Source organism: Periophthalmus magnuspinnatus, chromosome 7 (assembly GCF_009829125.3).
Source record: "Periophthalmus magnuspinnatus isolate fPerMag1 chromosome 7, fPerMag1.2.pri, whole genome shotgun sequence".
NCBI lineage: Eukaryota > Metazoa > Chordata > Actinopteri > Gobiiformes > Gobiidae > Periophthalmus > Periophthalmus magnuspinnatus.
The window spans coordinates 14,380,587-14,395,166 of record NC_047132.1 but is presented as its reverse complement, the minus strand read 5'-3'; the positions used below and the strand labels follow the sequence as shown (position 1 = coordinate 14,395,166).

At 37.0% G+C, this 14,580-nt stretch overlaps 1 protein-coding gene across 2 annotated transcripts in view; it reads left to right on the top strand.

The window, feature by feature from the left end:
- The first annotated feature begins 32 nt into the window (after positions 1 to 32).
- Positions 33 to 14,580, top strand: part of rgs19 (regulator of G protein signaling 19) — a 36,018-nt gene continuing 21,470 nt past the window's right edge. Inside the window, exon 1 of one of the 2 annotated variants that reach the window (XM_055222900.1) lies at positions 33 to 325. In XM_055222900.1, the coding sequence (XP_055078875.1) occupies positions 269 to 325 (57 nt within the window). In that variant the 5' untranslated portion in view covers positions 33 to 268. The remainder of the gene's footprint in view (positions 326 to 14,580) is intronic. The other variant, XM_033969660.2, reaches the window with a different exon arrangement.

The window sequence follows — 14,580 nt, the reverse complement described above, 5'->3', positions numbered from 1 at the left end:
AGCCGGGGCGGTGATCGGACTGAGCTCTCTCCGCGCTCCGAGTGCGCGTCTCTCGGCACAGTCTGTGGGAAAAAACCGAGCGGTGGAGGGGGAGGAGGCGGAGGCGGTTACACGGACTCGCTCTACCCGGTCCAGCGGCACCAGCAGCGGGCGGTACGACGCGTAAAAAACTCCCCCCGGCCTCCGTTATTACGCGGAAAAAAAAAAACGCACCCAAAGCAGCGGTGCGAAGCGGTAGAGGAAGCGACGAAGAAAAGCAGCGATACGGATGTGCCTCCGAAAACGCAACGGATACCGCCCTCCGGACCTTCTTCATGCCGAAATTGTGAGTATAAATATGGGTTTGGAGGGGGGGTAGGAGGGGGGGGTTGCACAGCGCGGAGGACACCCAGCACCCCGGCGGTCTCGTGGGTGCTGCTGTGGCCGTGGCTCGGGCTCCAGGCAGCGGCAGGGCTTTTCCCTTCGCTCCGGTGTTAAGGAAAAGGTCGGTCTCTCCGCGATATACCTCCTCCCCTCCCTCCTTCTCCCCCCCCTCCCACTCCCTTCTCCCCTCCTCCCCTCCTCTCCTACGTCCTCGATTCCTCGTTTCCTTTCCTTCAGTAGCACCTTCACTCCTCTTCAACAGCAGCAGAACATTTAGTTTAGTTAGACAATTATTTCTGTCAGTCCTGGTTTAGCTGATTTAGTCCTGGACCTGGTTTATTTCTGGTTTAGTTGTAGTTTAATAGCCAATTTACCTAGTAGGGCACCTTAGTCCTGATAGTTTTGGTAAAGTCTTGGTTTAGTCTTCAATTAGACCTGATTTAGTAAAGAATATTTATTTTTTCCCTAAGAACTTAAATAATACAATATGATTTTCAGTTTTTATCAACTGGATTGGAGAGAGATTGGAAAAGCAATAGGATTTGCTTGATGCTCTATGGACGGGTCTAATATTGGTGCAATAGTGTTAGCATGACATTTTTTACTTGTAAATGTTTCTAACTGATTATTTGTACATTTATAGGTGATAAGTTGTAATGAGTTACATAAATGGGTGCATATAATTCAAATGGGCACCAATTTATCTCTACTTTAGTATTCACCTTATTCCAGAAGTTGCCGTGCAGGCCGCCATCATCATTTGAGTTGTATTATTTGGTATGGGGCTTTCAGTCTTTACAGCAAATACGTTCTATACAGACAAAACTGTTTTAAAGCCTCCCAGAGAATCGGTGCAGTGTTGATTTGTTTGTGCGCATGAACATTCAACATTTTACACAAATTAGCCGACTTCATAACATATTTTTGCTGCGGAAATTCTACATTGAAATTCAAGTTCAAAAAGGACTGGGCAATTTAAAAGAAAATCCTCATATTGGTCACTCATCAAAAATAAAATAATACAATACATTAAATAAATAAATAAATAAATAAATAAAAACAGTATTTGTCACAATCATTGCCACTAAAGGTGCACTATGTAACTTTTCTGATTGAGGGTCCGTCACCTGCTTCTTTCCATGGAGATGATATTGATTTGCCTAGAATGTTCCACAGTATGGCTTTAATGAATCCATCTCCATGGGAATAAGCAGATCACTCCACCAGGTCAGATCTGGAGCAGGAGCTATACTGACAGTAATAATTCATGTTTTTGAAGGTATTTTTTATGTAATAAATGGCCTTTACTTGATTATGTGCAAGATAGATAACTTTAACCCCATACTGTGGAACATTTCAGGCACAGCAGTAATATCTTCATGCTGACAAATAGGTGGCAGACCCAGCACCAGAAATGTTACACAGCGCACCTTTAAGTGCAAACCAGAATAACCCATTTGCCTTTGGATCAAGATGTTAGAACAGACTGAATAATGACAGAAATTAAAATGTTATTAATAGTAGGCCTACTTTAGTTTTAGTTATTTTTTGAATGAAATGAAACTGACTTATCAATGCACCAATCTCCACTTTTTCCTGTGAAGTATCTTGCTTCCTCAGTATTACTCACATGCAATTTGTTTTTTTTGTTTTTTGATTATGATTTACCATGTCCTGTATCTTACCAAGAGGATATGAGGTTTTAGCAGTAATCTCTTATCTTAGCTACATCAATAGTTGGTTATAACAGCGTCTTACTGACTCAGCCTTCTTACTCACTATTTGAATTGGTAAATAAAAAGTGTCACTTATAAATGTCTTAGTAAAATGGTTGCAGAGAATAAAGATTGTTTCAAGTATTTAGCTTTTTTTTTTTTTTTTTTTTGACCTTTTAAAGATAGGGATGGGCATCATTAAGGATTTGTCAATACTACTCAATACTGCTTATTTCTTAAAAGTAATTTTACAGCAAAAATAAATAATTTTGAAATGTATATTTTTAATCTGAAATGTTACTATTCTTTTTCACATTAAAATAAGTCCATTTTTGAACTATCTAATTGATATTGCAATTTAGGACATTGCTGTTGCCAGATTTATCTCACATAGGCTAAATAAACGTGGTGTGCTCTGTTGGTGCTTATTCTTCCTGTGGACCTACAGTCACTGCTCTGAAAAGTTTGGTGAGATGATGTTTCAGATTACCCGGTGCTTGGAGCACATGCTCTGTGCATCATTGCTCTTCGCAGTCGCCATGAAACTTTCTCAAGATAGCAAGATGTACAGCAAGATGTACAGTATGTATCTTACATGAGGAAAAGTGTTATTCAAAACCTGGTTTTGGTGCTCATCTCTAGTTAAAGGGCCTGTATTGTATATCTATTTCTTTCTGTGATATAAAAGCTAGTTTCTGAAAAAACAGACTGAATGACATTTTATAAGGTATTGTGTTGGATGAGAACCATAAAACTGCTATGAATTATACAATCAGAAATATTGATAGATGAGAACCATGGAAGAAAGAGCCTGTGACTCAGTCAAAGTCAGTGAAGAATTTACTTTGTGTATTTACTTGTGTATTTACTAACACATCTGGATGTTCACATTCCGCTTTCAGAACCAGTCATCACTAGTTGAAGGCAGTCACAGCTGCTTCAGTCTCATACTGTCAAGTTGTGACTTTAATCATGTTTGAAATGCAAAGTGAGCACCTCCAGTTATTACTGTACACTGCATTTGAGGCTCTGGAAAGCAGAAATAAACTAGCTTAAGTAGATAGTTCTATGTTTGAAATGTTTATAAAATGTCAAATGGTGCTATTTAATGTAAGTTTGCCAAAGCTGTTATTTAGAGAAGTAATGCTATGCTACTCCCATTTAGTATTGTATCGGTCAACAGTACTTAGACTGGCAATTTTCTTTGTCCTTTGTATAAACCTTGGTCCTTTGGGCACTGGGAGAATATGCAAACAGATCCAGGAATCAAATCACAAACCACTGTGTCACCACTCACCCGTAAAAACCTAAATTGCGTTTATTTTCTTATTTATTACACAGTTAAAACATAAACATTTGAACTTAACTTTATACTGTACCATCTAATCTAAGATATCATCTACCCCTATTTATACTCACACAGTATATACTTGTATTTCTGACCATTTCCTGCAGCGGTCTCAAGTTACAGGAGTAGCTCTCAAAAGGTGGCACAGGGATGAACAATTTATCAGCACTAATATTGATACTAGCCAGTTCTCCTTTTTATTTTTTCTTATTCCAGCTCTATTTCCAGATGTCTTTGCCTCATGAGTCAGTCCCTCCTACTATTTGTATGAACACAGTAGGATTTTGAATTAGGCAAGAAATCGGACTTCAGTCAATGTTGGGACAATATAATGTGGGAAAAATACAATGTTAAATAGGATAAGTTAATAAGTGCTTGAGTTAAGTAGAAGTTATCTTGGTTTGAGCATACTTTTACTGTCTTAAAATAAGATTTGCCAATACAACAATGTAAAATGTCTTGTTTTACTTAAAGATGGGTTATTATGCAAATTTATTTATTTTTTTCCGAGTTTTCTACCCTGTTATGTCATTCTGCCCTCATCGAAAACATCCCTGAAGGGGTTTTAGATGTCATCTGTGCATGTCTCAGCATCTCTCCCAATATAGCATTTTCAAAACAACAAAAAAGGTAACATGGTGACCTAAATATGTTATGTGTTAGCAGTTAATACCACATAGAAGTAAAATCCCCCCTTTTAAACAAGAAACAGACAGACATTTTTCTCACATGGAATGAGCAATAATATTGTTACTGTGCTTGAAATAAGAAAAAAACAACAACAATTGTTCTATTGGTAAACTTTATTTTAACACTAGCACTAAAATCAAGCACTTATTAACATATTACCATAAGATTGTTATTTATTCGAGAAATATGTAGGTTTTATTATTATTATTTTTACTTTTAGTCGTGCTTTGTTTGATGATTCTGCACAAATCTGTGTTGTTTGTCAGTTCTATGTTATTGTTGTTCTTTCTTTTTTACCCATAAGCTGTCACGTTTGTTTTGCCATGAATGGACCAATCAATCAATGAATCAGTTAAAATCACTTTATTTGTCCTCGAGGGGCAATTCAAGCTCATACAGCAGTAAAATACAATAATAACAAAAAAGCTCAAACAAAAGTTTCCGTGCAACTCAAGAGATAGGGACGTCAAATCTATTGTTAGGGCAGTGTCAGAAGAGTAACAGTCCTCAGGACAAAAGTGTCCCTCCTCTGTATTCTGTGTGTCCTGTAGCATCACAGCAGTGTCCGGGGGGAGCCAGGTGTTGTCTGGACACACAACAAGAAAGTGTCCTCTAAATCTCACTCTGCTCTGTTCTTTTGGTCGGTGATCAGACAGGCCATTCCCTCGTTCCTTTGGAGTGTCTTATGCCATATTTGGTGTAGAAAGCCTCTTGCGTTGTTGTAAAAAGTCTGTAGCATTTCAGAGATAGCTAGCTAGCATAGCTATATTCTAGCAGGGTCCTCATGGACACAGGAAAAACAAACTGTTTAAATCACACAATCCAAGTCCTTAATTTCTTTCCTTTGAACTACACAAGCTGTACTTCTTGATTGGTTAATATCCCCAAATTTTAAGTTAAAAAAATGTAACTATAATTTTAAAAAGTTTCAAAACTGTTCAGTGTGCCAGCCAGTCAACAAGAGCACCTAACCATGACCCCGTGGACCACAGAATGCGCTTTTCTGATTGGTTAATCCACCTGTCAGTCATGCCCATCGAAAATCACAGGATACAGTTCCAGGCAGAAATGTCTTAGTAAACTATAAGCAGCAAATGTGTAGCATTTCTATTTTTTTTTTTCCAAGTTACCCCAATCTCAGTGTCAAAAAAATCTGGAAAAAAATGCAGCATTCCTATATTTGGTTTTATGCATGCATTGAGTTTTTCTCTTTCTCAAGGGCTCAAAATACTCTATTACCCCTGCTGATGTCATAAAGTGTCTCCTTCTCCTTCACTTGGGTGGAATGATATGGGAAAAATATCTCATTCCGATTTTTCTGACAAGGATTGTTCCAATTCGATTTAAGATTTATGTTTTAATAATAGGATTCTGTTCAAAGTTCGCATTTTTAACACCTCCAGGAGAATCAAGAAATAGACTGAAATATAAAATGACAAACTTCCAGAAGGATCACATTTCCCTCTTGCTTGGATCTTAAAGGGAGAGCACTGATCATGTTGGGGTCCATTTGAATCTCTCAGTGCCTTCGTTGCCCATAGGGTGGTAAACTGTGTAATGGGACTTGGCGGGTGAGGTGAAGGGCTCCTGCTTGGCCTTGATGACCTGCCAAATCACTGGAGCTAGAAGCGTTCTGCAATATGACATATGGACGGGACGATCATCTGTAAGGTAGATGCAATGGATAAAACCTTTGGCTTCACAAAGTAACTACACAGAGTTCTCTTAACAGCTTTATCCTAAACATTAAGATGGCCAAGGAGATTGTGGACTTTGGCAAAAATGGACAAAACTACCAGCAACCTATCGGCATAGTAGTGGAAGAGAAGGGTGCTCAACTTTAAATTCCAAGGGGTGACCGTGACTGAGGACCTGTGCTGGGGCAGTCACACTGCTCCAGCTATGGGAAAGGCCCAACAACTCCTTTACTACATGAGGAAACATCACCAGACCACTTCTTTTTCATACTCCATAGAGTTTTGAACTTATGTCACACTAACTACAATACCTTTAATTAGGATCTGCAAGTTTAATCGTAATTGAATCGAATTTGCATTATGAATGGATGCAATTAGCAAATCACAATTGCTGCAATTACCATAATTTCTGCCACAAACAACAACATTATTCTTATTCTGCATAAAAAACCCCAAATCAAAACAAACAAAACAAAAAACGGAGCGGCTAACCCTGTAGTTTAGATCTGCACAAACATGTTCTGAAATGTAGTTCTAGTATTCGTTTGTCAGTTCATATTTCAGTCTTTTTGTCTATTCTTTGTGAGATGTTTAAGCCCTACCTTTAATCACTACTTCTTTAAAATCACACATGGCCAACTTTGGGTATCCTTAGGTTGCTCATGTGTCTAGGGCCAACTGGGTTTTTCCGTTCTCTTGACTATTGGTACATACTTCCTCTTCCTGCCGTATTTCTCCGTTCTGTCTGATGCTTACTTCCTCTTTTTCACAGTATTTTATGTATTTGACCAACCATGACCAGCATGCTGTTTGCTATGTGATAGGGCTGCAAGGTAACTCACAATCAAACAAATGGTTCAGTTCTCAAATCAGTTCTCAAATCACAAAAGCAGCGGTGTTAAAAGTCCTATATCATACGAAAGTGACTCTTGTGAGCTTTAAGCCATCTTACACTGTTGTTACCTCATCAAAAAATGTAACGAGTTGTGTCTTGCTTCATTCACACATGTTTGAGTAATCTTGGTTTATTAGTCTGTCTACATCTCCACAGCTCAAAATGCTCTGTTCCACCTTGTGATGTCATGAAGTGATAGTTTTCAAGTGAACAGCTACTTTTACCTTTAGTTTAGTAGAGATTGGAAATTCCAGGACTGAAATGATCCAAACGATTCTAGTGAAAATGTATGGATTTAAAAACACAGTGGAGCACTTCCTGTATTACCACATGACATCACAAGGTGGAACAGAGTGTTTTCTGTTTGAGAGAAGAACTCTTAAATACGCAAGATTTTTGTGTTAAACATGTGTGAATGAAACAAAAACACAACTCCAGGTCTGTTTTTGATGAGGAAACATTAGAACATATATCAGTAAAGAGCATAACATGGGCTCTTTAAAGGTAACTATGGAACTTTTTCAGTTTCTGGTGGGAGGACTGTTATCTGCTTGTTTCCACAGAGAAGTTATAGGTTTGCCTGGAATGTTCCACAGTATGTCATTAAGCAAAAGCAAAACCTTGAACAGCATGTATTCTTACTGTGATCTTTATGGAGGCGAGCAGATGGCAGAACCTCCACCCAAAAAGTTAGGGTTGTGAAAAGTTTACTAGTATCAGAACTAGATACTCATTTGAGCAGGTATCAATACTAAAAATAGTCACCAAAAAAGTTATACCTTTAGAATGATCTTGAGTTGTATCAGAGCAAATATAAGAGCAGTCAGACTAGTATACGCCCATGGACCACTATGGAACATACATGGACGACACAGATACAAGGTCACATGGTAATATAAAAGAAAGTACTACAAACTACTACTATGTTGAAAATTACATTCTATTGACTAAATAAAGAGTGTTTTTTATTAGGATTGTGGTATCGAAATCAGTATTGAGTATCGAGTCCATTCAAAATCAAGTTAGACATTTTAATATCGTGACAAATAACACAATCTCCTTGGTTCTAACTTTCTGTAGGTTTTAAAAACATGTTCTGAAACTGTAATTTTTTGTATTTTTAGCTTTAACCTTTCAGTTTTTTCTCAAATGTAAAAAATCCTCAGTGATATCTTTTTTTATTTTTATTTTTTTGTGTGTGTGAACTTAATTTTGATATTAAAATCTCAAATAAATTGCAAATTTAAATTACACTTGACTATACTTAAATTGAAGTTATTTTTTCTTATCTTTCAGCTTTGATAAATGATGGCCTTTGGGAATGGGGGTAAACCAGAATTCCCATGACGTTAGTTGAAAACAAAATATTAAGTAAGAACAACAAATATTAGTATAAGGACAAAAGATGAACAGTTGTATTTTTAGCTCTATGCGCTTGTGACTATTTCTCATGAGGAATACTGATATTATTACATTAAATGTGAAGTCAGTGGGTTGCTAATTTTGAACTTATGTGTTCTTAGGTTTCATGTCCAAATAAATGAGCTCTAAAATAGTGCTTGACTGGGAAAACCAAGAGGATTTTATTATTATTAGCATTTGTTCTGGTTTTCTGTAATATTATAAAATACAGTATATTTCTATAAGTCTTGTAACCTAACTTGAAAAATGTGTTATTTTGAAACATTTATCTCTATTTATGACGCTAACAGACAGATGTTTCGTAGTGAAAGCAGTTTTAGTACTGGAATTATGAATCTGGTGAAGCCGTATGTGAACTAGTGTCTTAATACTAACATGTCAATTCAATACTATAATATAATAGACTTGATACTCAATACTGATACCATGATGATGATTAAAATACCACGATGATGATTTTTCATCTTAAAATTGTAATACTTTTATATTGCCATGTGTTCTTATATCTGTGTAATCCCTCAGTCGTCCAATAATAATCAATACTACCGGTAGTTTTAGTATTGATTATTATTGGATTTTCAATATATTTGACAACCCTAATGTGTACATGTTATTGATTACACAGAGTTTACATCAAAGCCACATGCTTTTACTGACAGAGGACTGGCTCTAGATCTATCAGGTCAAAAATTGCTGAGCTCTACATGTGAGAATGTGAATGCAAAACTACATAACACCACGGTTAGAAGCTATAGCAGGCTTCTGTTGGGCTGCAGTTACTAATTGGAAAAATTGTGACTAATTGATCAGTGACATAAATCAATTTACAAATGATATTCTGCACAAATTCACGCCAATTGCTCAGAGACTACGCTTTATTACCAATACCATTTTGGCATTTTAGCACTGAGGCACCCAACTGCTTGTAAATGAGAGTGAGAACGAGTTACATAGATCTAAAACACACCGCTCCATCCACTCTTATGAAGTTGGTGCTGTGCAGACTCCGTACAGAAACATCCTCTGTGCGGAAACAAGTGCCACATTCTTTATTCAGTTTTATGTGGTTTTAACAAACTGTTCTAGTTAAACAAATTATCGAGGCAATAAAATAAGAATCAAAGCTTTTTAGAAATAGAACTACTTGATTAACTCAATTAATCGTTTCAGCCCTAATAGATTTAAATACCTACATGCTCCTTTCAGTGATAATACTCCTTATTTGCATAAAGTAGTCTTAAATCAGCATAATTCTTCCCTTACCCTGATTCAAATTATATATACACTCTACTGAACTGGTTACTTTAGCTTGACCCTCTTTCGTGCTATAATACAACGTGATTGGTCCACAGATGGTTATTGTGAACACACACACGAACTGAGGCTTTCACAAGATGCTCATCCACCAATCATAATGAGCCAGGTCGAAGGAGCAAAACCAGTGAATGCATGAGCAAGACAACCAAGAAACAAAATGCATAGTAGTATTCACCATTTAGTTTTTAGGTAAGTGGGTGGGACAGATATTGGTTGGTGGTTTGATTCCAGCTCTGTCTATTGCATACTGTTGTGTCCCTGACCAAGATATTTCACTGAACCTCCCCCCGTGACCGCTGCCCCAAGTGTATGTTCTGATTATCGGACAAGAAAACACTTCAGAAATTAGATGCAGACAGTGCACATCTGACTTATTCTGACCTCAAGAGCTGTTTATATAATATGTCAGTACTGGAGCAAGACACATTTTGCTCAGATACACAGACAAAAGTAATAAAATATATGTAAATGTAATGTTATTGACCAGATTTTCAACTACAATTTCAAGTTATCAGAGCAATCATTTCAGTGAGCCTGTTACCCTGTCTACTGTTCTGTCACTGACAGGTAGTTGCTTCCTTATGGTTCTCATCCAGAAACAATACCTTATAAAATTTCATGGTTGTTCCTGCTTCTGCGTTATGAGCAAGGTGACGAAAACTTCTTTACACTATAGAGCATTTTTACATAAAAATCTCTTGATCGGTGGCAGTAAATCAAAGTTACAAGTTTGAAAAATATAGATCTGGTGTAAATATTCTTATACTATGATTCTACTGCAATATTAAGAAAGGATTTCTACATTATGTGTAAAACACATACCTCCTGGTGGAGTGTGGTGTGTGTTGATCCTGTGCTGGTCCAGCTCAAGTCACTCAACACAGTGGGCACCTTTTCAGGGCCCTTGTGTTTACTGAGTGTAGTTTTAAAATGGTTGTGATTTAAAGTTCATAAAACAGTTCGTTACATCTTTTTACCGGTGAGTTTAACTTCCTTTACTGTATAGTGTCACTTTCCGGCTTGACGCACCGTGACATCTGTCTACTCTTGAAGCGAGGAAGACAGAACTAGAGAACCACGTCTCCTTAGGGACTCAAACCCAGAGCCAGAGTTTTTTGAGCAGCTTCTTGACTCTTGATTCTTGGTGGCACAGTGGGAAACAGTGGGAAGATCTAAAACCATGTCCATCGCCATCGTCTAATACCATAATACCATTTTGACATTTTAGGTCTGAGGTACGCCGAGGCTGACGTAGGGCTGAGTAAGTTTGTGAGAACTATGAAGAAGTTACATACATTTAACTTGCTCTTTTCATAGTTTTAAACTGAGCCTATGCTTTCATATAATACTCCTTATTTGTATCAAGTGTCTTAAGTCTTAAATCTGCATAATTCTTCCCTGAACCTGATTCAGATTATATTAAAAACACTCTACTGAACTGGTTTTCTTAGCTTGACCCTCTTTAGTGCTATAATACAACGTGATTGGTCCACAGATGGCTTTTGTGAACACACACTCAAGTTGAGGCTTTCACAAGATGCTCACCCACCAATCATAATTATTTCACAGATCAATACAGGGAAAACCATTTAGTTTTTAGGTAAGTTGGTGGGACAGGCATTGGCTCAATTAGTAGATGTGCAAATTGTTAAGCGGACAAATGTAAAGAGGGAATGAATATTATCCTACTGTATGGTACATGAGTTTTTAAAATAAATCCAAGTTATTATTAGCACATTACTAGAGTCAACAGTTTTTATTAAAGGCGCTGTATCTGATTTTTGCTGTCTTAAAAACGTGGAATACAGAGGTTCATTTTGTACTTTTTGCAGTGAACCAAAATTATTCCTCACTGACCTGACACATGAGCATCCTAATTATTCACAGAAATGCATTTATAATTTATTTCCACAACTTTCCAGACCAGAGCGGAGTTTTGCAATAAAGCTAGAGACAAGTAGCATGGTAACTGCGTAACTATTGATTATCGGACAAGAGAAATCAGATGCAGACAGTGCACGGATGACTTATTCTGATCTCAAGAGCTGCTTGTGCAATATGTCTGTACTGATGATACGTTTTGATCAAATACATGAAAAAACATTTGGAAAGATACTTTTTTATGTCATGTCATTAGACTAAATAGATTTTTAACTACAATTTCAAGTAGATTTCTGTTAAATGCTTGTGTTTATTGGTTTGAGAATGTTAGCTCAAGTGAATACATAATATAATAATGAACTGTTTTTGGACGTCCTAATCTTGCTAATAGGCTAACATATGATTTCAGTTCACCTGTTAGCCCTGCCCACCCTTCTGTCACTCACAGGTAGTTGCTTCCTTAGGGTTCTCATCCAAAACAATACCTGGGTGTTTTTCTCTGTGGGTATTTTTTCTATATTATTCTGTACATTTTCCTGAACTAAACTAATGTACTGGCCCTTTCAACATTTCAACAAATTTCCCCTCTATGTCCAGGTTAAAAATCTAACCACAAAAATGATTATTATAAAGAACTGACTATTTAAAAGCGCTGTTCCAGTTTTTCAAAAATGTGAAAAACAGAACTAGATAATTTTAAATGGTTTTCAGTGGACCAAAGTTATTCCTCACTTACCTTAGGCATTTCGAACATCCTAATTATTCACGCCAAGTTTATAAATGCTTTTCGCAACGGAGGGTGGTGGTTAAAAACAACAACCAGCATGCTAACGTGCACTTCCTGACTATTGGATGATCATAATTAGATACAGGCAGCGTGCAGTAGACTTATTTTAACCTCAGGAGCTCCTCACAGTATATTAGTAGTGGAGTACGAACAATTTTGCTCAAATGCATGGGAAGAAAATCAGGTAGAGGACCTTTAACCATTTAACGTTTAGTACCGCAGTCCGTACAAACCCAATTAGGCTCTTTCTGTGAGCTAAGTGACTTGTTTGCTCCCCTCGGGTTTCTCTATTGGCTCTAATTGACGTGATGAGCGACCACTGCGCACATAATCACAGTCTCATGCTCCTGACCGTGCACTTTCTATGGAAGGAATCCTCAGCTGTGTTCGCCAGAATAGATCTAGAGACATGTTTACTGACGTTTATATAACAGAACGTCAATTCTCCCCGGTATTTCGGATTTAAATGTACACTATGTAAGTTTTCTGGTGGGGGGTCCGGCGCCTGTTTGTGTCCGTGGAGATCAATTTAAAGCAGATTTATTACACAAAAGCTTTTAAACATGTTATAGTTGTTTTTTCTTGCTTTACATTTAGTCTCGTGAAGTTGTTTCTGGAGTGATTTGCGCATGTTTGAACAATCTTTAATCACTTATTTTCAAGATGCCATATCGATCAATCAGTCGATCCATCGGAGGTGTCAAGTCTTTGCTGTAATAACGTCTGTTGCGGAAGTCAACGGATTTGTTTCTCTTATTAATTTGTTTTAGAGGAATATTGTGATTCAAAATGTCTGCAAGTTGTAACATAATGATCCACGAGTGTCATACGTTATAACTATATAGCAGACACAAGCACAATATGTCTTCTTTAATGCCATACCATGGAATCTTCCAGGAAACGCAATAACATAACAGTGATAAAACTTCATAATACACCGGTACTAGACAATAATGGAAATTCCAACATGCCAGACCTTCACACGTTGTATCCTTTTTCAAACACGCCTGATGGATGTCTCTGTTCTCACACACTGTACCTGAAATGTTTACCATATTTTACAGTAATTTTGACAACTTAAACTAACCATTCACTAAACTTTTTTATATCTTTCTTTCTCTCTTTCTATATGTGCGACTGTGTGCTGCCTGGACCCATGACGTTGTGCGTTTTAATTTGTTTGCACGTTTACTCACACATTTGTATTTGTTTGGATTTTTGTGGGTGATTTTTTGTTTTTGTTTTGCGTTTCATTGTGTTTTATTTACTGGGCATGTGTACCATACAATACATTATGGTTGTGCATTTTGATTTAATTATCAACAATCACATTTGCCATTTTTGTGTGTTGTATGTTTGTGTGTTCTTTGGTTGAAATTACATCTAATTGATAATTTTGTGTGTCCCATTTCTTGTTTTGTGTGTGACTGTTTTGTTATGGTGTACTGTAAAACATGTTGTGGTTGTGCATTTTGCTTTTTGGCATGTTTTTGTTTTGTTGTTTTTTCCTGCTTTTTTCTATGACCCATTTGTTGTTGTTTAAAAAAAAAAAAAAATAATTTTCATAAATTATTTAACTTTTTTTTGTGTGTGAATTTTGTGTCGGTCACCCGTAAATCATCTTGTGGTTGTTCATTTGTATTTTGGCATGTTTTTTGGGGGCGTTGACTGGTTTTGTTTACATTTTTTGTCTTGCCAAATTGTATTTTTAACATTCCAATTTTTTGGTTGTGTTTGACTGTTTTGTCGTGGTGAACCGTAAATCGTCATGTGATCGTGAATTTTGGTACATTTTTTGTGAGCTTCCTGATTTTTTATATATATTTTAATGCACTTTTCCACATATTCCTGCATATTTTTGTTGTGTGAATGGTCTGAATGCTCCCCTGCAGAGGTCCGACGCTGACAGGGGGATGACATGCATGTGCCCGTGCTGCTAACATCGCAGAGGACTAGCCCATTAACCCACAGCGAACCCCCGCGACATGACGGACGTGCTGGTAAAAAAACTAAAAACTCTTCTGTTTGTGCTACTTTCCTTCTGCCTTTGTCTGTTACGGTTTAATTGCTTCTTTCTTCAGTTACATAAAATAGAGATGCAACAATATCCAAGTCTCATGCTACTATATAATTAGCCTATAGAGGTGCATTATGTAACTTTTCTAGTGAGTGTTCCTTCGAATGTGTTATTGCTATTGTCAGAAATGTTCCACAATATGACTTTAAACATGTCCATTTTTTATTTATTCAATTACAGGTGTTATTCATTGCTAAAAAATACCTTATAATTTGCTTTGAGAAGGGTTGCCTCTCCACAGATCTGACCTTTAATTGGGGTTGGTGGAGTCGCTTGCTTGTCTCCATGGTAATATATAAGTTTAAAGAGGGGGTATTTTACTTCTATTGGGTATCAACTGATGTCACATAACACCTTTAGATCGCCACGTTTCCTTTTATTGTTTTGA